Raw genomic sequence first — 23,360 nt, forward strand, 5'->3', positions numbered from 1 at the left:
GTGGAACGTGAAAGTAAAGAGACATTAGCATGCTATTAGAGATTTTTTTATTCTTGTTATGAAGAAAATGACCACAATACATTGAAACCACATTAAACTGAGATAAAACCGTGATTATCATAATTTTTTTAATGGAAAAAGTACTTAAATCTTTGGATGCTCGCATCCACATTGCCGGTTTTTCTTCTCATAACACTCCGTTTGGAGTGAACCTCTGAAAAAGCTCTGTTTGGAGGGCCATGTAGCCCTAACACTTCGCCCTACCCCTCTATCTCAACAAAAATTGGGACACCCAAACCCTAGACGTGAACGTGCAAAACAGAGGGCCTAGGGCTAAGTGGTAGGGGCAAGGGGTGAAATGGGATTGGGCCTTTATGTATATTTAGGGTGAAACTGCTTGAGCTCCTACAAATCATCAAGATGCTGAAGGTCTTTTAGTCAAGGAGGTTATGATTTCAAGGAAGAACATTATTTGGTTCCATCTTACTAATGTGGAAATTACTCTTTAATGCAGACTGGGCTTTTTCTCCGCTCAATGGGAACTTTTAGCATCCGCAAGAAGCTGAGAGGATTGGGAAGAAACTTGCTCTCCGGGCTGCTAGTGTGGGGATGTGGTATGATGAGACACACACCTGATATATTACACTGTACAATTAACATCAACAGTATTAGAAACAGTGTCTACATATTGTTTTCATTTCAGCCCAGCTTTGACACAACGTCCAGGTATTCTCACCTGACCATAAGGTTGGGATCGTCCAGATCATCATACACATCTCCATCTCCCTCTGGTGGTGGAGGTAAAACAACTACAAACAGCAGAGGGCAGTATTAGTCACAAATCTACCTGCTCTGTTGCGTTCATGTGTATCTAGGCCTGCCCAAAATGTAGACCTTCTTGATTTTGATCTCATTTGCTGTAAAAATTGTACAAACTTACCCCCTGGACCACTGTTACTTCTGAAAAGATAATAAAAAAATCAATGGAATTATTACATATTGAACCCTAACAGGTAAAATCGATAATAAAACATAACATCACTTACAAACTACACAGAGTTGCCAGTTTATTAGGCTTCCATTGTATTTACACTCATTGGTCATTTTATGGGTGACAAATTAAAGGAAAACCTGAATTAATGAGTAGAGGAGCATCAGTGCAGATACGTCCAGATAATTGTACTGCATGACACAGTTAAGCAGTTAACTGTCATGGGCATAACATGTTCAGTTAACATAACATGGGCAGTAGTGGGCTGGAGGCTAGGGAACCAGCCTTGTGACCCCCTTGCGATCCCTTGAGCCGACAGGACGTGACTGAGATGTCCTTGAGCAAGGCACCTAACCCCCAACTGCTCCTCGGGCACTGCGGATTGGGCTGCTCACCGCTCCGGGCAGGTGTGCTCACTACCACCACCCCCCCGGTGTGTGTCTTCACTAGTGTATGTGGTGTTTCACTGCACTGATGGGTTAGATTGTGCAGGTGATATTTCCCCGTTGTGGGACTAATAAGGGTCACTTAATCTTAACATCCTGCCATGTTCTGTGGCTTATATAAAAATGCTAAACCCGCCCACTTGACCTCAATTTTGGATCAAAAAGATTTAAGTGAAAGAGTTTTGAAGGAGGGTTCATTATTGGAGCATGGATGGCAGTAGCTTCAGTCACACGACTGATAAATTTGCGAATGTTTTAATGGGATTCACATACGTGAATTCAATGAGTGTGATGCTAATGCATCAGTGTGACATGTAAGTAAAAACACCCCTCAGACGGCCTGCATTAAAAACCAGCATGCTTCTGTGATAGATATTACCACATGAGCATGGGGATCATTTGAAAAACCGCTGTCACAAACATCGTCTGTCACTGCATCTACAAACGCACGTAAAACTACCATGCACAGCAGAAGCCATATATCAACATCCAGAAATGCTGCCAACTTCTCTGGGCTCAAGCCCATCTGAATTGGACTGATGTACTGTGTAAATGTGCTGTGATCTGATGAGGGAACCCTTCAGATTGTTTATGGAAATAATGGACGTGGTGTTCTCCAAGTCAAAGAAGAAACGGACCATCCAGATTGTTACTTGCATGAAATTCGAAAGCCAGTCTCTGTCATGGTATCAACGTTTTTGCTCTGTGAAGGCACCGTTAATGCTGAACACATTATGTAGCAACATATACTACTTTTTAGGTGCCGTCTTTTCCAACATGACAACACTATGCTTATTTCAACATGACAGCATCAAGCCACATTCTACACATTACAACAGCATGGCTGCGTAATCAGAGAGTGCAGATGTCTGCTTTCAAAACTGGCATCGTCCCGAAATGATTATTAAGTGCTGTTAAAAGGAAGGGAGATGCAACACAGTGATAAACATCCTCCTGTCCCAACTTTTCATGCACACGTCAAATTTGTTATGAGCGTATATTTACTGAAAACAGTAATATGGTAAAGCATAAAACTTTGTGTTTTTGGAATTGGGGCTTATATATGGGGCTCATAAAGAGGGACGCTATAATACAGTAACAGCACATAGACCCCTCATTACAAAGCCGAGCACTTATTTGAGAGTTCAGTGGTGCAAAAACCACTTGTCTACAGAGATGTGTTAAAAAAAGACATGGTCAGATAACCATATTCTCCACAGGCAGGAGAGTATGTGTGTAGCATACACCCAGAAAATGCTACAGGCCTGAATGCATAACCTCTACAGTAGCACCCTTAGAGAGAAAGCTCACTGCAAACTAATACACAGTTATTCAAACGGACCACCTTTATAATCTTTTACACAATGAGAGTGCCCCTATTTACAGGACATAAAGAGTCACGGAATGGTTTAATGAAAATGATGCACATCGCATCCTCTGGCCAGATCTCAACCCAATTGAACACATTTGGGACATTTCAGCCTGGCATATTAGACAGTGCTCTCTACCGGCATCATCTTTTAGGTGTCCCATCCCTCGCTACAGTTTCAGAGACTTGCAGAATCACTACCAAGATGCCCTGAAGCTGTTATAGTGGTTTGTGGAGGCCCAACACTTTACTTTGATAGTTTGTTAGATTTTCCTTGAACTGTCACTTATTGATGGTCAGACTAATTGTGCTGCAACAGATGGACTGCACTCAATAACTGTAAAGCTCTAAGTTCCTACCTACATGGTAGCTACAAGGCACATTCCCATTGAAAAGTTGGGAATCACTTAATATAAAATCAACTTTGTTATATATACATGTATCAAATACTTATCATATCTGAAAAGCAGTGACCAAATTTTGCTGACCAATTTGCTATTCATAGTCCAGAAATGGTATAAATAGATCATCAATAAAGAAATCTTATTAAATAATAAACTCTAATGATCTTTTATAGCTCATTATTTAATAATATTTCTTTGTTGCCGTGTTGTTCTTGTGGTTTTCAAAATACTGTGAATAAGTCATTGGTTTACATCCAGTGGTTTAATAACAATTATTGTTATTAAACCAGTTATATATGTTTAATAACACTTATTAATATAGTGTTTAATAACACTTATTAATATAATAACACTTATTAATAGTGATTACAAACTTTTGAATGCTACTGTGGGTGTACAAGAAGCTGGCAACTCGAAGCCCAGTAACAGTACTCATGTGAATTTGAGCATAGTGCACATACTGTACCTATTTAGGTCATCTTGAGGGGCTACATCATCATATACTTCTCCATCATCTTGGTCCATGTGAGAGGGGAGGGAGAGGCCTTGATTCCTCAGCTTATCAAAGTCAATCTCGACTGATTCTGTCTTTACATAACCGTCTGGAATGGGAAAGAGGCTTTCAGCATCTCCACCACAACACACAGTATGTTATTTTGAACATTTATCACACTGCTGTCACTGTGAACTGCAAACACAATGTTGGCTCTGCATAGGACCTGCATATTTAGACATGGATGTTGCCAACGGCCTTTATATACTTGCTTCTTCACACAATGACAGCAGTGCTTCTCTGAACGCCACATTGCCACTCACAGGACCCATCCTGCGTTCGGGCCAGCCAGCGTCCCTCAGGGTTTTCTGTAATCCGAAGAATATCAATAGGCTCGCCTTGTTTAATGCTGAGGTCATTCTTGCCTCCCTTACAGTCCACTCTGGCTTTCACTTTATGGATAACCTGAAGAGGTCCAGTGAGCTGCAAGGAAATCAAACACAAACATTGTTTAATGTTTCATCACCCAGCACTTCTAATAACTTACAGCACCAAGCAAAAGACCGAGACCGCCCTTTCATTTATTTCATTTCCAGTCCAATAGCTATCAAGTACAAGTACTAAGTGTTTTAGTTTGTGTTTTAGTTTAGTTTGTGTTTAATGTGTGTTTTAGTTTGTGTTTTAGTTTAGTTTTGTGTTTAATGTGTGTTTTAGTTTGTGTTTTAGTTTAGTTTTAGTTTAGTTTGTGTTTAATGTGTGTTTTAGTTTGTGTTTTAGTTTAGTTTGTGTTTAATGTGTGTTTTAGTTTGTGTTTTAGTTTAGTTTGTGTTTAATGTGTGTTTTAGTTTGTGTTTTAGTTTAGTTTTAGTTTAGTTTGTGTTTAATGTGTGTTTTAGTTTGTGTTTTAGTTTAGTTTGTGTTTAATGTGTGTTTTAGTTTGTGTTTTAGTTTAGTTTTTGTTTAATGTGTGTTTTAGTTTGTGTTTTAGTTTAGTTTGTGTTTAATGTGTGTTTTAGTTTGTGTTTTAGTTTAGTTTTAGTTTAGTTTGTGTTTAATGTGTGTTTTAGTTTGTGTTTTAGTTTAGTTTGTGTTTAATGTGTGTTTTAGTTTGTGTTTTAGTTTAGTTTGTGTTTAATGTGTGTTTTAGTTTGTGTTTTAGTTTAGTTTTAGTTTAGTTTGTGTTTAATGTGTGTTTTAGTTTGTGTTTTAGTTTAGTTTGTGTTTAATGTGTGTTTTAGTTTGTGTTTTAGTTTAGTTTGTGTTTAATGTGTGTTTTAGTTTGTGTTTTAGTTTAGTTTGTGTTTAATGTGTGTTTTTAGTTTGTGTTTTAGTTTAGTTTGTGTTTAATGTGTGTTTTAGTTTGTGTTTTAGTTTAGTTTGTGTTTAATGTGTGTTTTAGTTTGTGTTTTAGTTTAGTTTGTGTTTAATGTGTGTTTTAGTTTGTGTTTAGTTTAGTTTGTGTTTAATGTGTGTTTTAGTTTGTGTTTTAGTTTAGTTTGTGTTTAATGTGTGTTTTAGTTTGTGTTTTAGTTTAGTTTTAGTTTAGTTTGTGTTTAATGTGTGTTTTAGTTTGTGTTTTAGTTTAGTTTGTGTTTAATGTGTGTTTTAGTTTGTGTTTTAGTTTAGTTTGTGTTTAATGTGTGTTTTAGTTTGTGTTTTAGTTTAGTTTTAGTTTAGTTTGTGTTTAATGTGTGTTTTAGTTTGTGTTTTTAGTTTAGTTTGTGTTTAATGTGTGTTTTAGTTTGTGTTTTAGTTTAGTTTTAGTTTAGTTTGTGTTTAATGTGTGTTTTAGTTTGTGTTTTAGTTTAGTTTGTGTTTAATGTGTGTTTTAGTTTGTGTTTTAGTTTAGTTTGTGTTTAATGTGTGTTTTAGTTTGTGTTTTAGTTTAGTTTGTGTTTAATGTGTGTTTTAGTTTGTGTTTTAGTTTAGTTGTGTGTTTAATGTGTGTTTTAGTTTGTGTTTTAGTTTAGTTTGTGGTTTAATGTGTGTTTTAGTTGTGTTTTAGTTTAGTTTGTGTTTAATGTGTGTTTTAGTTTAGTTTTAGTTTAGTTTGTGTTTAATGTGTGTTTTAGTTTGTGTTTTAGTTTAGTTTTAGTTTAGTTTGTGTTTAATGTGTGTTTTAGTTTGTGTTTTAGTTTAGTTTGTGTTTAATGTGTGTTTTAGTTTGTGTTTTAGTTTAGTTTGTGTTTAATGTGTGTTTTAGTTTGTGTTTTAGTTTAGTTTTAGTTTAGTTTGTGTTTAATGTGTGTTTTAGTTTGTGTTTTAGTTTAGTTTGTGTTTAATGTGTGTTTTAGTTTGTGTTTTAGTTTAGTTTGTGTTTAATGTGTGTTTTAGTTTGTGTTTTAGTTTAGTTTTAGTTTAGTTTGTGTTTAATGTGTGTTTTAGTTTGTGTTTAGTTTAGTTTGTGTTTAATGTGTGTTTTAGTTTGTGTTTTAGTTTAGTTTGTGTTTAATGTGTGTTTTAGTTTGTGTTTTAGTTTAGTTTTAGTTTAGTTTGTGTTTAATGTGTGTTTTAGTTGTGTTTTAGTTTAGTTTGTGTTTAATGTGTGTTTTAGTTTGTGTTTTAGTTTAGTTTGTGTTTTAGTTTAGTTTGTGTTTTAGTTTAGTTTGTGTTTAATGTGTGTTTTAGTTTGTGTTTTAGTTTAGTTTTAGTTTAGTTTGTGTTTTAGTTTAGTTTGTGTTTTAGTTTAGTTTGTGTTTAATGTGTGTTTTAGTTTGTGTTTTAGTTTAGTTTGTGTTTAATGTGTGTTTTAGTTTGTGTTTTAGTTTAGTTTTAGTTTAGTTTGTGTTTAATGTGTGTTTTAGTTTGTGTTTTAGTTTAGTTTGTGTTTAATGTGTGTTTTAGTTTGTGTTTTAGTTAGTTTGTGTTTAATGTGTGTTTTAGTTTGTGTTTTAGTTTAGTTTGTGTTTAATGTGTGTTTTAGTTTGTGTTTTAGTTTAGTTTTAGTTTAGTTTGTGTTTAATGTGTGTTTTAGTTTGTGTTTTAGTTTAGTTTGTGTTTAATGTGTGTTTTAGTTTGTGTTTTAGTTTAGTTTGTGTTTAATGTGTGTTTTAGTTTGTGTTTTAGTTTAGTTTGTGTTTAATTTGTGTTTTAGTTTGTGTTTTAGTTTAGTTTGAGTTTAATTTGTGTTTTAGTTTGTGTTTTAGTTTAGTTTTAGTTTAGTTTGTGTTTAATGTGTGTTTTAGTTTGTGTTTTAGTTTAGTTTGTGTTTAATGTGTGTTTTAGTTTGTGTTTTAGTTTAGTTTGTGTTTAATGTGTGTTTTAGTTTGTGTTTTAGTTTAGTTTTAGTTTAGTTTGTGTTTAATGTGTGTTTTAGTTTGTGTTTTAGTTTAGTTTGTGTTTAATGTGTGTTTTAGTTTGTGTTTTAGTTTAGTTTTAGTTTAGTTTGTGTTTTAGTTTAGTTTGTGTTTTAGTTTAGTTTGTGTTTAATGTGTGTTTTAGTTTGTGTTTTAGTTTAGTTTGTGTTTAATGTGTGTTTTTAGTTTGTGTTTTAGTTTAGTTTGTGTTTAATGTGTGTTTTAGTTTGTGTTTGAGTTTAGTTTGTGTTTAATGTGTGTTTTAGTTTGTGTTTTAGTTTAGTTTGTGTTTAATGTGTGTTTTAGTTTGTGTTTTAGTTTAGTTTGTGTTTAATGTGTGTTTTAGTTTGTGTTTTAGTTTAGTTTTAGTTTAGTTGTGTTTAATGTGTGTTTTAGTTTGTGTTTTAGTTTAGTTTGTGTTTAATGTGTGTTTTAGTTTGTGTTTTAGTTTAGTTTGTGTTTAATGTGTGTTTTAGTTTGTGTTTTAGTTTAGTTTTAGTTTAGTTTGTGTTTAATGTGTGTTTTAGTTTGTGTTTTAGTTTAGTTTGTGTTTAATGTGTGTTTTAGTTTGTGTTTTAGTTTAGTTTGTGTTTAATGTGTGTTTTAGTTTGTGTTTTAGTTTAGTTTGTGTTTAATGTGTGTTTTAGTTTGTGTTTTAGTTTAGTTTTAGTTTAGTTTGTGTTTAATGTGTGTTTTAGTTTGTGTTTTAGTTTAGTTTGTGTTTAATGTGTGTTTTAGTTTGTGTTTTAGTTTAGTTTGTGTTTAATGTGTGTTTTAGTTTGTGTTTTAGTTTAGTTTTAGTTTAGTTTGTGTTTAATGTGTGTTTTAGTTTGTGTTTTAGTTTAGTTTGTGTTTAATGTGTGTTTTAGTTTGTGTTTTAGTTTAGTTTGTGTTTAATGTGTGTTTTAGTTTGTGTTTTAGTTTAGTTTGTGTTTAATGTGTGTTTTAGTTTGTGTTTTAGTTTAGTTTTAGTTTAGTTTGTGTTTAATGTGTGTTTTAGTTTGTGTTTTAGTTTAGTTTGTGTTTAATGTGTGTTTTAGTTTGTGTTTTAGTTTAGTTTGTGTTTAATGTGTGTTTTAGTTTGTGTTTTAGTTTAGTTTGTGTTTAATGTGTGTTTTAGTTTGTGTTTTAGTTTAGTTTTAGTTTAGTTTGTGTTTAATGTGTGTTTTAGTTTGTGTTTTAGTTTAGTTTGTGTTTAATGTGTGTTTTAGTTTGTGTTTTAGTTTAGTTTGTGTTTAATGTGTGTTTTAGTTTGTGTTTTAGTTTAGTTTTAGTTTAGTTTGTGTTTAATGTGTGTTTTAGTTTGTGTTTTAGTTTAGTTTGTGTTTAATGTGTGTTTTAGTTTGTGTTTTAGTTTAGTTTTAGTTTAGTTTGTGTTTAATGTGTGTTTTAGTTTGTGTTTTAGTTTAGTTTGTGTTTAATGTGTGTTTTAGTTTGTGTTTTTAGTTTAGTTTGTGTTTAATTTGTGTTTTTGTTTGTGTTTTAGTTTAGTTTGTGTTTAATGTGTGTTTTAGTTTGTGTTTTAGTTTAGTTTGTGTTTAATGTGTGTTTTAGTTTGTGTTTTAGTTTAGTTTGTGTTTAATGTGTGTTTTAGTTTGTGTTTTAGTTTAGTTTGTGTTTAATGTGTGTTTTAGTTTGTGTTTTAGTTTAGTTTTAGTTTAGTTTGTGTTTAATGTGTGTTTTAGTTTGTGTTTTAGTTTAGTTTGTGTTTAATGTGTGTTTTAGTTTTTGTTTTAGTTTAGTTTGTGTTTAATGTGTGTTTTAGTTTGTGTTTTAGTTTAGTTTTAGTTTAGTTTGTGTTTAATGTGTGTTTTAGTTTGTGTTTTAGTTTAGTTTGGTTTAATGTGTGTTTTAGTTTGTGTTTTAGTTTAGTTTGTGTTTAATGTGTGTTTTAGTTTGTGTTTTAGTTTAGTTTTAGTTTAGTTTGTGTTTAATGTGTGTTTTAGTTTGTGTTTTTAGTTTAGTTTGTGTTTAATGTGTGTTTTAGTTTGTGTTTTAGTTTAGTTTTAGTTTTAGTTTGTGTTTAATGTGTGCTTTAGTTTGTGTTTTAGTTTAGTTTGTGTTTAATGTGTGTTTTAGTTTGTGTTTTAGTTTAGTTTGTGTTTTAGTTTGTGTTTTAGTTTGTGTTTTAGTTTAGTTTTAGTTTAGTTTGTGTTTAATGTGTGTTTTAGTTTGTGTTTTAGTTTAGTTTGTGTTTAATGTGTGTTTTAGTTTGTGTTTTAGTTTAGTTTGTGTTTAATGTGTGTTTTAGTTTGTGTTTTAGTTAGTTTGTGTTTAATGTGTGTTTTAGTTTGTGTTTTAGTTTAGTTTGTGTTTAATGTGTGTTTAGTTTGTGTTTTAGTTTAGTTTGTGTTTAATGTGTGTTTTAGTTTGTGTTTTAGTTTAGTTTTAGTTTAGTTTGTGTTTAATGTGTGTTTTAGTTTGTGTTTTAGTTAGTTTGTGTTTAATGTGTGTTTAGTTTGTGTTTTAGTTTAGTTTGTGTTTAATGTGTGTTTTAGTTTGTGTTTTAGTTTAGTTTTAGTTTAGTTTGTGTTTAATGTGTGTTTTAGTTTGTGTTTTAGTTTAGTTTGTGTTTAATGTGTGTTTTAGTTTGTGTTTTAGTTTAGTTTTGTGTTTAATGTGTGTTTTAGTTTGTGTTTTAGTTTAGTTTTAGTTTAGTTTGTGTTTAATGTGTGTTTTAGTTTGTGTTTTAGTTTAGTTTGTGTTTAATGTGTGTTTTAGTTTGTGTTTTAGTTTAGTTTTAGTTTAGTTTGTGTTTAATGTGTGTTTTAGTTTGTGTTTTAGTTTAGTTTGTGTTTAATGTGTGTTTTAGTTTGTGTTTTAGTTTAGTTTGTGTTTAATGTGTGTTTTAGTTTGTGTTTTAGTTTAGTTTGTGTTTAATGTGTGTTTTAGTTTGTGTTTTAGTTTAGTTTGTGTTTAATGTGTGTTTTAGTTTGTGTTTTAGTTTAGTTTTAGTTTAGTTTGTGTTAATGTGTGTTTTAGTTTGTGTTTTAGTTTAGTTTGTGTTTAATGTGTGTTTTAGTTTGTGTTTTAGTTTAGTTTGTGTTTAATGTGTGTTTTAGTTTGTGTTTTAGTTTAGTTTGTGTTTAATGTGTGTTTTAGTTTGTGTTTTAGTTTAGTTTTAGTTTAGTTTGTGTTTAATGTGTGTTTTAGTTTGTGTTTTAGTTTAGTTTGTGTTTAATGTGTGTTTAGTTTGTGTTTTATTTTAGTTTGTTTTTAATGTGTGTTTTAGTTTGTGTTTTAGTTTAGTTTTAGTTTAGTTTGTGTTTAATGTGTGTTTTAGTTTGTGTTTAGTTTAGTTTGTGTTTAATGTGTGTTTTAGTTTGTGTTTTAGTTAGTTTGTGTTTAATGTGTGTTTTAGTTTGTGTTTTAGTTTAGTTTTAGTTTAGTTTGTGTTTAATGTGTGTTTTAGTTTGTGTTTTAGTTTTAGTTTGTGTTTAATGTGTGTTTTAGTTTGTGTTTTAGTTTAGTTTTAGTTTAGTTTGTGTTTCATGTGTGTTTTAGTTTGTGTTTTAGTTTAGTTTGTGTTAATGTGTGTTTTAGTTTGTGTTTTCGTTTAGTTTGTGTTTAGTTTGTGTTTAGTTTGTGTTTTTAGTTTAGTTTTAGTTTCGTTTGTGTTTAATGTGTGTTTTAGTTTGTGTTTTAGTTTAGTTTGTGTTTAATGTGTGTTTTAGTTTGTGTTTTAGTTTAGTTTGTGTTTAATGTGTGTTTTAGTTTGTGTTTAGTTTAGTTTGTGTTAATGTGTGTTTTAGTTTGTGTTTTAGTTTAGTTTGTGTTTAATGTGTGTTTTAGTTTGTGTTTTAGTTTAGTTTTAGTTTAGTTTGTGTTTTAATGTGTGTTTTAGTTTGTGTTTTAGTTTAGTTTGTGTTTAATGTGTGTTTTAGTTTGTGTTTTAGTTTAGTTTTTGTTTAATTTGTGTTTTAGTTTGTGTTTTAGTTTAGTTTTAGTTTAGTTTTGTTTAATGTGTGTTTTAGTTTGTGTTTTAGTTTAGTTTGTGTTTAATGTGTGTTTTAGTTTGTGTTTTAGTTTAGTTTGTGTTTAATGTGTGTTTTAGTTTGTGTTTTAGTTTAGTTTTAGTTTAGTTTGTGTTTAATGTGTGTTTTAGTTTGTGTTTTAGTTTAGTTTGTGTTTAATGTGTGTTTTAGTTTGTGTTTTAGTTTAGGTTTTAGTTTAGTTTGTGTTTAATGTGTGTTTTAGTTTGTGTTTTAGTTAGTTTGTGTTTAATGTGTGTTTAGTTTGTGTTTTAGTTTAGTTTGTGTTTAATGTGTGTTTTAGTTTGTGTTTTAGTTTAGTTTGTGTTTAATGTGTGTTTTAGTTTGTGTTTTAGTTTAGTTTGTGTTTAATGTGTGTTTTAGTTTGTGTTTTAGTTTAGTTTTAGTTTAGTTTGTGTTTAATGTGTGTTTTAGTTTGTGTTTTAGTTTAGTTTGTGTTTAATGTGTGTTTTAGTTTGTGTTTTAGTTTAGTTTGTGTTTAATGTGTGTTTTAGTTTGTGTTTTAGTTTAGTTTGTGTTTAATGTGTGTTTTAGTTTGTGTTTTAGTTTAGTTTTAGTTTAGTTTGTGTTTAATGTGTGTTTTAGTTTGTGTTTTAGTTTAGTTTGTGTTTAATGTGTGTTTTAGTTTGTGTTTTAGTTTAGTTTGTGTTTAATGTGTGTTTTAGTTTGTGTTTTAGTTTAGTTTGTGTTTAATGTATGTTTTAGTTTGTGTTTTAGTTTAGTTTGTGTTTAATGTGTATTTAATGTGTGTTTTAGTTTGTGTTTTAGTTTCTGGTTTAATCTCTTGTGCTGGGAGTGGGCTTTTGATTTAGGTATTTTGCCAGAACTTCTTTTAACTTGGTTTATAAGAGTTGTTTCTTGGGTTAGGGGAAGTGCTTTAGTTGGTATTTTACCAGCACACTTTTGTTTTAAAAGAAATCGATTATTTTTACCACCGGGGATTTCAAACAGGTAAGAGGGGCATGGCTATACATTCACACCACGTCGAAGCCCACTAGGTCAGAGGGGGAGCACTGCCACTTTTGATTACTGGATAGGGTAGTGTAGAGTAGTTTCTGTTTTTAAATCAGCCAGTGTGGTTAGGTTTAGTTTTGTTCTTTTTTTTGGGGACATTCACAGTTTGACTCTTCAAATGTGGTTCCAGGTATCATAGCACACCTTTTTATGATGTTGGTTTTAATAAACTGCCTTCAAAAGCTCTATTGGCCTGTTACTCCATCACCAGTTCAGTCTTTTGTGGAACCTGATACCGATCCCACCGCCCTAGATGAAATGTGGGGTCATAACACAAGAGTGAAGCTTGATCTCTCAAAGATGAAAGCTTTAAGTATTGTTTATCTGATGGTGGATCTTTTGGTGGTCTACCAGGTCTTGTACATTTGTTGATCCTTCAGTTTGCTCCAGATGTGGAAACTTGTTTTTTTCACTTTCCCTCAATGTTTCCTTTCTATAATACTGGTAAATTCCTTTCTAAAATACTGGCATATAGTATCAAACCATCTCAGACCACCGTTTATTCTAGCATCTTACTTACCTGCCATATTACCCCACTTATCTGGCTGTCACCTCATGGATCCACTATGCACCCTTTAACTGCTGCTACACTCAGCACTTTAACTTTAGACTCATACTTTGCACAACTGTAAAGGTTAGAGGTATGACTGTGTGTCACGATTGGCCCCTCCCTGTCCTGTCCATGTGCTTGTGTTATGTTTACTTCCCAGTCCTTTCCACGTCCTTCTTTGTTGTGGTTTTTAGTCCGGCCCCTTGTTTTGTGACTCCGCCCCGATTGTTCCCACCTGTGTTTCCGCCTGTCCCTTGTTAACCCTTGTATTTAAGCCCTGTGTTTTCCTGAGTTTCTTGTTGTTTGTTGTTTGTTGGATGTATGTATTGTATTCTCGTATTTGGTTCTTGTTTGAGGTTCTGTGTTGTTTATCATGTCTGCACCCCGATCTGTTCGTGTTGGCTGTTTGAACCTGGACCATTTCGACTATGACCCTGGATTTGCCCTAAATAAATCTCGCTTATCTCAGCATATGCGTCCGCTTCCTCGCTCCACGTTACATTTTTATCATTTTTATAATTTTAGATTTAATTTATGCACTACATACAAACATCTGTCTGATGCTGTGCACTGTGAGCTCCTGTAACCAAAACCAAATTCCTTGTATGTGTAAGCATACCTGGCCAATAAAGCTTGATTCTGATTCTGATATGTGGGAGTATGATCTCATATCAATTATCTTCCGAAAAATATATAAATAAATAAATGAAAGGTGGTCTCTGAGTTTTGCTCCATACTGTCCGTAACTGCACATGCACAGGGTGGCCTGTGTTAACTACTGGAGTGGTTGTACACTTGGCGAGGCAATCGGAACTTACTTTGAATTTCTTCCTCGCTTCTTGTTCTTTTCTCTCTCGCTCCTTCTGATCTTTCTTTCCTTGCTCTACCCGTTTTTTCTCTTCCTTCTCTCGTTTCTTGTCTTGCTCCTTCGCTTCCATTGCAGACCTGCTCGGTGATATAATTGGAAACTGGTTTAGCGGTTGCACCAGGCACGTGTCTGAAGCTAAAGCCGTTTCTGCACATCACCTGCAGAAACAGAAGTACATGCGGTCAGAAAACTGCCTACCATCTCTCATCAAGATCCTCATACATCTCCCCATCACTTCCACTTCCCTGTGCAAATGAAAGAAAAAGAAAACAAACTGTCAGTGAAAATTCCGCAAAAGTTATTTCAGTTAAACCACTGGTCCCGTTTCTTACCTCACCATCTCTCCCAGAATTTCCTACAAAGACAAAATATGTGTGTTAGATATTTATTGCACTTATTAGATATTTAATTAGATGGTAGATATTTGTTATAGATATTGAATTCCTAAGCTGCTTAAACAGATTTCTCCGTAATTTGATTATTTGACAGAATTCCCCCCATTTCGGATGATGGGTAGAGGTCATCATTATCTAGCTGCGCTGTTAAATGCTGATTGGGTGGATTTTGTGCTTTTCAAAGTATTTTAAAATGATTTTAAAAATATTTAATTAAATATTATTAAATATTAAAAATATTTAAACTGAAGTACACTGTCAGAAAAAAGGTATGACACTGTCACTGGTGCAGTACCCTTCTTGTCACTGTGGTGGTACCCTCAGGGGTACGTCCAAGTACCTTTAGTCAGGGAACATAATTGCACCAGAATCCTTTGAAGTATATTTTCTAAGTTGTATTGACTCCACACACCCCGTCTCGCCCCCAGGCTTATTATTTTAATGTTCTGATTTAAAGCATTTGTTTATGAAAAGGTACAAATATCTACTTTTCCACTAGGAAAAACTCATGTAAGCTTCACCATTGAACCTTAAAACCACTGTTGCACCTTTGAGGGTACACCTACATTGTTGGTACCTTGATGAATGGATCATGTACCTGCATAGTACCTTTATTTCTAACTGTGTATATTTGAGAGGAAATTATTTAACTTTTACATTTTAGCCATTATTATTTATTTATAATTCCTTTTTTTCTGGGTTCAGTTTCATTTTCTTACATTGCTCTTAACACCTGCATGCTTGACGGTTGGTTGCACTTCTGACTTTTGAACATTATCATTTTATTTTAGACAAAAATCGTCCAAAAAGAGAAGAAGTTCCTAACATACTTCAGTTCTGATGGTGATAAACGCTGGACATGGACTAAGAAGTTCTAAGGCAGTCCTATACGTTTCTCAGTATTTAAACAGTTTATTTTCAAGTTGTTTTTGAAAAGGTACTTTTACTTCTGCTTGTGTCACCATAGTGGCAATGTTTTTACTTCAATATGAATTTAATCTTTGAATTTGGCACTTCAGTCAAAATGTTAGGTCTCCACTCACCCCTAAATGAGTCCTTCAGGTCTCCAACATCATCATAATTCTCATCTTGATCTGGCTGTATGCTAACATCAGAAACATCACATTGTTAATAGTAGTCCTACTAAAAAATAATTCGTAATAAAGCAATTATTACTTAATACAACTGTTTATCACAAAAATAATAATACAGGTATTGGTGGAACTGACATGGCTCCTGGAGGTCGAGGGGGCAAACAGGGTGGCAGATTTGAGCCTGCTTGGCTGCTAGGGTGAGATGCTGGAGGCGGAGGGGGTCCCCCTTTCTTCAAATCAGGTCCTGCAAAAAATCCTATATTAGTTTTTCTGCACAGCTGAAAACGTTTCCCAGAATTTGAACATTACAATGCCTGATTACATAAAACTTTTCCATAGATGTTTTACCTTTTGGCCCAGTAATTGCTCCGAAAATTCTTAAGATTCCAGACATCACTTCAAACACTGTATTCTGCCAGTTTTAAAGTGTACCCATTGCTGACAAAGGCATTCAGTTGAATTGAATTCAGAACCATTAGCCAACTGTGTTTTATACACAGACCTCTGCATTTAAACCATCTGTGCAATGAAACACTTACATGCACCCACACACTAGTGAACACACAAACTAGAGGGCAGTAAGCACACTTGCCCAGAGCTGTGGGTAGCCATATCGCCTGGGGAGCAGTTGGGGGTTAGGTGTCTTGCTCAAGGGTACTTCAGTCACATACCATCAGCCAAGGGGATCGAACCAGTGACTTTCCAGTCACAAGGCTGGTTCCCTAACCTCCAGCCCACAACTGCCCCCACAGTGGGTGTAATCTTTATAGAAAAATGTTGCCAGTAGAATGAGACTCTCTGAAGCAGCCATACATGAGCTATGCCCAATGTAAAACTGCATTCTCTGGAGTGCTGGAGCTCCATGCAATAGCTTTAGGTTGAGATGCAATGGCATTTGTGATCCAGAACATCATCCAACTTCAGTATCTGCCTTCACTAATGCTCTTATGGATGTATATAATCAATTCCTCACACCAATGTTCCAATATCTAGCGTAAAGCTTTCCCAGAATAGTTGAGGTTGTTACAGCAAAGCAGGACAAGCTCCCTGTTAATACTTTTGATTTCAGAAGAAGTGTTGGTTGAGCAAGTATCTATGAACGTCTGGATATACAGCATGCTTTTATCAGAAAAAGCCCTTCCTGACAGTACCGTAGTGATCTGCTACTGATTTGTGCTGCCTCCAAGAAGCTCGGGAAGTGTGGCTGTGATAGTGGCCTTGCATGGAGTCTCGCAGTTGACGCATTGCCCTCTTAAAAAAGATTATTTATTGTTGTCATGTTTTACTGGCATTAGTTTGGGATATTTGTATTATTTTTTGTCAGGGTGTGGGTTTAGTTAGAATGTTTTGTGTTGGGAGTTGGTCTGTCGTGTGGGTGTGGCTAATAGTGACCTATCCCATTACGTGAATGCTTTGTATGTGCCATTTAGTCTTGGTGATTAATAAAGAACCCTTCTTACAGAAATCATAGTTTCCCCTGTGTCTTACGCTATACTGATGCCACAGTGGTGTCAGAAGTGGGAAAGTGGCCACCACCAGTGGTCCAAAGTGGAATGGGGTTTTGAGGAACTACAAGCCATGACTGGTGTGTAACTGAATGCTGGCCAAGGGTTCAGTGGCAGCCTCAGGCTATGAATCGAATGCAGCATGGGCTGCAGATGGCTCATTGTGCTTGCCATCACAAGCTCACCAATATCCTCATTGCAACCAGCCATGCTCATGCACACTGAAAGAGGCACATCAAACAGCTGGAAGGGGGCCGTTGTCCAGACCAGGCCATTGGCGGTGACCAGGCCCCACCGTGCACAAGCAGCAATCACACAAATGCCAGTGCCCCAGTGGGCAGTGGAGAGAGTGAGTGGCAGTTGGGTAGAGTGCCATCATTGCCGTCACCACCCCTTGCTGCATGGGGCTTGATGTAACACACTGTGGAGGCTATGTAGCAATCTACTACTGGCTCCTAGTCCCTCTGAGAAGCTCGGGAGTTATAGCCACGCTGGGGCTCATGGCAAGCACACACTTCCTAAAAAAATGTTTATTGTTGTTGTTGCTTCAGTTCAAGTTGTGTATTTGTGTTATTTTGGTCAGGCTACAAGTTTAGTTTGTGTGTTCTGTGTTGGTCTATTGTGAGGGTGAAACCTGTAGCTAGTGGTAATTTCCTCCAGTTGAAATTTTTTTCAACTGTATGCGCCTTTCTGCCTTAGTGTTTATCCTGTGTCTACGCTGACACCATCATATTTTAAATGAATATATTTACCCTGCCAACTTTCAACCAGTTAAGCCACACTGCACTAACATTTTGCCTTAAAAAAAGACAGAACACGACATATGGGACTAAAAATGAAACCTTTCTCCGCATGTTGTTCTCATATTGAGCTTCCCTGTTTTGGCTCAGATAACAAGTAAGAGCTAACGAAAGGAGGAAGTTGCAGCACAGGAAACCTTCTCTCTGCAAGGTTTCATTAGCCTAAAGTGAAGATGGGACATATGTCATCTAAAATAACAATTGAAGCTACACACTGTACTGTGCGTTGTGTTTCTCAGAGTAGGGGAGGGAGTTGAAGGTGCAAGACTAAACCACAGAAACTGCTCTGTCCACACATTTACCACTTTCATTTATGAGCACTGACTGAGTTGCTAATGAAATTGTTCTCTTGTCTCTTGTGCCAGCTTCATTACAATCTTCCCTTCCATAGTCAGACGTTTTTTCTGATAGAACTGATCTGGTTTACTGATCTGATCTGGTTTACTAATTTATGCACCTTGTCCAAACTTTTGTGATGACTAAACATTTTAGACCTAACTTTCAGACCTAATGAAACGTGCATAACAAAACAGGTAAAAGGCTTAATCATCAGTTAGGGAATCTAACCTATTTCTTATTTCACATATATGCCATATTAATGGATAAAAGCTCATAACAGTCAATTTTGTCATGTAGCAGTCAGTATCCCGTGTCTTTTACTTGTACTTTCACTTCTGTTTACACAATGAAATATTCTGATTACACGAAAATGATTCTTTTTAATGGTTTAACCTATTGATTGAGGTATTAAACGGCCAAGAAATTAAAACATTACCTTACAATGTTGCTTCATAGTGACATAGTTTCTTTGAAAATAATGTGAAGTAAAATTGGTCTCAGTTTTTTTGCATTTTTAGCATTTAAAGAAGATGTTATTGGCTTAGTTTCATTCCAAATATTTTGCTAAAAATGCTGTGTCATTTCTTTACATTGTCACACAAAGTTGCCTTGAGACAACGTACCTTAAAGGGACTTAATATGTAGGTACTTTAATCATTAGTTGAATAAATAGTTACCTTTCATGCAAGAAATGTGAATTAAGCATTTTTACATTCTCAGCATATGTAATAGAGAGTTAAAGACTCGGCGCTCACCTTCATTTGAAGATTCTGCAGCTTTCTTGAACTTCTCAAGGTTCACTCTGGGTGGTCTGTTTGGTTTGCTTGGGGGACTGCCGAGGGCAAGAATATTAGGTAAAGGCTTCTTTTTGGGGGCTGAAGGATCATCATTTACTGACTGTATACTGGATCCAGACGGTTTCCTGCAGTAGCTAGGTTTTGGTGCAATTGTAGGGTTTGATGCTGGTGATTCTTTAGAACTCGTTGATTTGGCCTCATCTTTAGCTGCTTCTTCTGATTTGTTAAAGACACTTTGAGCAGCACGGAAGCTTGACTGCTTTGCGCTAGTGAACGGTTTTTTAAGGGGGTCTGCATCCTTGGTCTCATCCGTCTGCTGCAGGAGCGAGGAGATGGCACTCGGTTTCGGTTTGGAAACTGGCATTTTTGGAGTGACACTGGTGTTTGGGCTGCTTCCATTGTTCTCAGCTTTGAGAGTCCATGAAGGCTTGCTTGTGACAGGTGGTGGCTTAGGGAATGGGCTCTTGGAGTCTGGTGCAGTGCTGCTTGCAGTAGGTTTGTGCAGCGGTGCCTTGGGGAACTGCGGCTTTTGTTCAGTGTCCTGGGACGAGTCCGGCAGCTTTGGTTTGAGGGGTTTGGCAAAAGGAGGTTTGCTGTCCTCGTTTGTGTTTGTGTTTGTGTTTTCAAATCTGCTCACGAGGGCCTTTGGTTTGAGGGACTCCCGTGCCTCTGGAGCACTCTTGGTGGAGACTGTATTCTTAAGGTAGCTGGGTTTAGGTGTGGAGGAGTTAGCAGCAGCACTGCCTGAGAGGCTGGTCTCCAGCACAGGCTTTTTGGATGGCACTGTGGGGCCTGACAATGTGGGGTGGACGGCAACTTTTGGACGACCCCCGGCACCCACTTCCATGGAGGTTCCACCAGCCTGGAAGCGAGCCATAATGGCTTTTACATCTGACTTGTTGTCCTGCAAATAAAGAGCCAAAATCCAAAGAGTGAGAGGAACAGAACAGAATAGGGAAGTCAGACATGCAAATGGGCGTTGCATCTTTATAATAAAGCCATTCCTTACTTACTCAATAATATTGAATAAACAAATGAACAAAAACATATTTTTCAGTTTCACCATGAAAGTGAACAGCTTAAATTTCCCGATATCCTTCAAAACTGGACATTCAAAAATATATTTTATTGCTATCTAGACTGTTAGCAGTAAATAACTTCTGTACCAGTCACTGTCATTGTCAGATTGCTCAGTCTGTTGCTTTATTTGGCAATTTCTTCTGGGTATGTTTGCGTATTATGATACAATATATTCACATTTTAATACAGTAGTTCATTGTCTAACATGTAGACACCTTTTCTACACTCCTAGGCTAAGAATGTTGACAGTTTTAAAACAGAGTTTTTAATCCTAAACAGTAAATCTAATAAAAAAAGACAGTAGAAACACTTGAAATGAAGCCTGTGTCACAAAAAACATTTCAAAACTGACTGTAAAACTGATTTTACCTGCCCCTCGGCTCTTGCCTCTATGTGAGTACTGCTGGCGTTGGTTCCTCTACACTCACAGCTTGACCCTGGCTGTGATCACACAGGAACTGAGTAAATCTAACACTATAAACTATAGAAGCAGGAAGTTACTAAATATCTGTGCAGAAGTAGCTGTTGTCAGACAATGGGAAAAATGTTTATAAGAACGAGACTAAATCCCAGCGGGGCAGAGGCTGTGGTGTGAGAAGGCATGAGAAAGGCTATTATGGATGTGAATAGGATGTGAAATTTCAATATCTGTAGCTCTTGGTGTCTTCACTTTTATTACCATAGAAACTTAATGAGCAGCAGTAAAAAAAGAGGTTGACTGGGCCCCTTGCCTCGTCTAATCTGCCTTAACAATCGCAACATTAAAATCTACCAACATCTTCATGTCTTGTTTCCACACCATAATTCCACCTCTTACATTCACTATAAAACTGATACTACTGAACAGCAAGTGGTGAATCTAAGCAATGGACTTTTATATATGCTACCTGATTTTATTTTAATTAAATGAGTTTTCATAAGCAGGAAAAAGTGAGATTTCAGTCCAAACGATTGTGTTTTACTTGTATAATTTTAATGATAATGTAACTTTTTTGTGAATTGAAGCATTCGGATGGTCATTTTTAAAGCTCTTTTGTTGGATAAATCAACGGAGGAAGTAAAACTATGAGTACCCGATGGGGCACAGGCTGGTGTGTATAGCCAGCCGGCGGCATCATCACAAACAGTGTAACAAATCTGAATATGTGGCCAAGAATCATGACAGTGTCTAAATGCAAATATAAAAAATGAACAAGATGCCCAATCACAGAGTAGCAAGCAGACTCAGCACTCAGTGTAGTGAATGTGTACAAGACAGCAAACCGTAAAGTCCGACACAGCACACTGGACATACAATACCAGTCAAAAGTCTGGACAAATCTGCTCACAGAACAGGCTTGTTTATTTTGTCAGCACCACCTTTACTGTAGCGCACTGTTCATAAGGCTACATGACACCTACATGACCACGTAAGCTTGCATGACAACGGACGTGACGTCAGTCTCATAAATATGACCAATACCTAACAGTGAAGCGTTACCGCTTTCTTTCTTTCTTTCTTCTTTCTTTCTTTCTTTCTTTCCACTCTCATTTTTTTCCACACTCCTTTTTCCTTATTTCCTCTCTTCCTTCTTCCACCCACCTCCTTTCTTTCTTTCCTTCTTTATTTGTTTGTTTCTTTCTTTCTTTCCTTTGAAGGAATCAAAAACATGACACATATGGAAATACTCCAGTCAGAAAAATAGACCTTCTGCCAATTAGGGCTATTCAGACCCCACCCTCCCTCATCACGAGACTGGCTGAAATGCATTAATGACTAATTACCTTTTAAGGCGAAGCACATTAGGATGACGTATGACTGTGATTTCAACACTATATGAAAAATGTTTATTTGGCTATTTATATTTGCCTTACAAACAACTTTTAGTGTTTCTCAAACTGGGCCTCAAGTAATCACAACAGTCCATGTTTATGCACAATCCCAACTTCCAACACATGGCCTGTCACAAGTAAGCCAGTGGTCACATAGTGCCTTAAAGCCTGGCATAACAGGATACACCAAGCAGTCTGCTTGCCAGAAAAAGAAGCACATTTAATACTGATATATGCATTCACAGGATGAGAAAGATCTAGATCTTCAGCGATCTAGCTGAGTGTGGGCAGAGGGACAGGAGTAACCAACCCATGCACATGTGCTATGCAGAAATAACAGTCATATAGATTTTAAGTGTGGACAGAGGGGGATGTACATGCAGTCAGCTCTGTAGGAACTTTACCACCATGGAGACTGAACACTGCACTGGATTTCAGTTAGTAAATAGAAAAGTCTGTGGGTCCATCACGCACAGATCCTCTGTGGGACTGCCTTGATAGAAGCGAGGTTTTGTCCAGCTTTTTTGCCATAATATTTTGCCAGTATGGTAGCCTTGGATGACCTCACCTGTATCTGCAAGTGAAACTCTATGTGACCTCAGGGTTGGGTTTGGTGATTCTGGGGGGGTCTAGGCAAAATACAGACGTGGGGCCCCCTGGATGCACATTTTACAGTTTGCAGATGAGTGTGCAGAAGCAGCTTTCCACACCGTAGTCTAGTCAATACGTACTGTATATTCTAATATTTCTCATTTTGAGATTAATGTAAGAGCTTTAAAAGATTGTTTAACTTATTTCTAGACATTTTTTACTTCAATAATTATATCACATGAAATGATCTCACTAGGCCTATTTTAAGAAATCACATTTTGAGAGAAGTAATTAATAACTTGTAATGGATTTTTTTTAATAATTACCCCAACACTATACTAACATTAACTCTAGCATTATGTACAGCCTGCTGAGCGTGTGCCGCACTCTGTTCTGGCTGAAAAAACTAATTTAGCTTTGAGCTTTGAGTGTAGCAACAATCTCTTTTTGTGTTTCCCTCTCAACACCAAGAAAATCACGCAAAGGGCCTTCGCTCCAAAACGTAGATTAGCATTTAACTGTTCAGGGGTCGCCACCCAAATGTTAGGAAGAGCCGTTTTGTCCTTTCAACAAAATCAATTTGTCTTGGGAGTCAAATCATTTTATGTCCATGTGTCTCAGTGTGTGTTAATGTACTAGTTCAGGGTAAAATATAATATAAACAACAATGCAGACTTACTTTGCTCTGCTTTAAGCTTTAGCTCAGCTGTAGCCAGTTTTCTTGCATCTCCAGCAGGAAACTTTTCCAAAAGTAGAATAGTTTCTAATCAAATGTCTCTACACGTTTGGCTTTTAGGAGGCTTAAGTCAGCTTCTCATTCTCCGGCTGCTACTTCGAATTTCTCAGTTGCCCCGAGAAGCGGACGTCAGCTTAGTGTTTGACAGTTTCTTGTTGCAGATTAAATGTATCAGGAAACCAGCTGGAGTAATTATAAATGCAAATTAGTCAATTTGCCTCCAAATTATCAATGTTTATCTTAAATGTTTCTCTTCGCCTTTTCCTTAGCTACTAGATAGATGAGATTTTCTGCGTTGCTGTGGCGACCAGCCGTCTGAGCATCGACCTGTAGAGTTAAAGGGTGAATTAGCAGTTCTACACGAACTCCAACCATTTATTGTTAGACGGTGTTAAACGATCAGCGCAGGTTAATTTTACTGTACTTTTACTTAAAAATCGAATTGTGTTGTGTAGCCGCAACAGAGCAGTAAAGGCTGCATGTTGCCGACCCCTGGCCTTGTTTATACCCGCATGTCTTTCTTTCAATCTAACACCCTATAAATCAAGATCTTCACCTTCTATTCCTGTGACAAAGTGTTTGCAATCCCCGCCGCCACCCCATCTCCTCCCCATTTCTCTGTCCTGCATCAGTCCTACGACAGCTATGAGGGGGGATCTGGCCTAATATCTACAGGCAGGAGCTGCCCAGAACTCCAGCCCAAGTTCTCAGAGTCCTCCCCCTTCCCTCAATCAGTCCTCCCTCATACTACCAAAACAGCATTTACTGCACCTGTAAACAGTATTTAC

The 23,360-nt window shown here is 35.6% G+C and overlaps 1 protein-coding gene across 4 annotated transcripts in view; it reads right to left on the reverse strand.

The window, feature by feature from the left end:
• Positions 1–23,360, reverse strand: part of fybb (FYN binding protein b) — a 35,050-nt gene that overhangs the window by 4,704 nt on the left and 6,986 nt on the right. The window contains exons 2-12 of one of the 4 annotated variants that reach the window (XM_017713876.2): positions 18,312–19,257; positions 15,048–15,156; positions 14,862–14,923; positions 13,756–13,778; positions 13,622–13,668; positions 13,374–13,500; positions 4,102–4,186; positions 3,677–3,812; positions 941–960; positions 737–809; positions 503–598 (exon numbers count right to left, since the gene is read on the reverse strand). In XM_017713876.2, the coding sequence (XP_017569365.1) occupies positions 503–598; positions 737–809; positions 941–960; positions 3,677–3,812; positions 4,102–4,186; positions 13,374–13,500; positions 13,622–13,668; positions 13,756–13,778; positions 14,862–14,923; positions 15,048–15,156; positions 18,312–19,257 (1,724 nt within the window). Of the gene's footprint in view, positions 1–502; positions 599–736; positions 810–940; positions 961–3,676; positions 3,813–4,026; positions 4,187–13,373; positions 13,501–13,621; positions 13,669–13,755; positions 13,779–14,861; positions 14,924–15,047; positions 15,157–18,311; positions 19,258–23,360 lie in introns of all 4 variants that reach the window. The other 3 variants (XM_017713859.2, XM_017713866.2, XM_017713884.2) reach the window with 3 other exon arrangements.

Source organism: Pygocentrus nattereri, chromosome 16, assembly GCF_015220715.1.
Source record: "Pygocentrus nattereri isolate fPygNat1 chromosome 16, fPygNat1.pri, whole genome shotgun sequence".
NCBI lineage: Eukaryota > Metazoa > Chordata > Actinopteri > Characiformes > Serrasalmidae > Pygocentrus > Pygocentrus nattereri.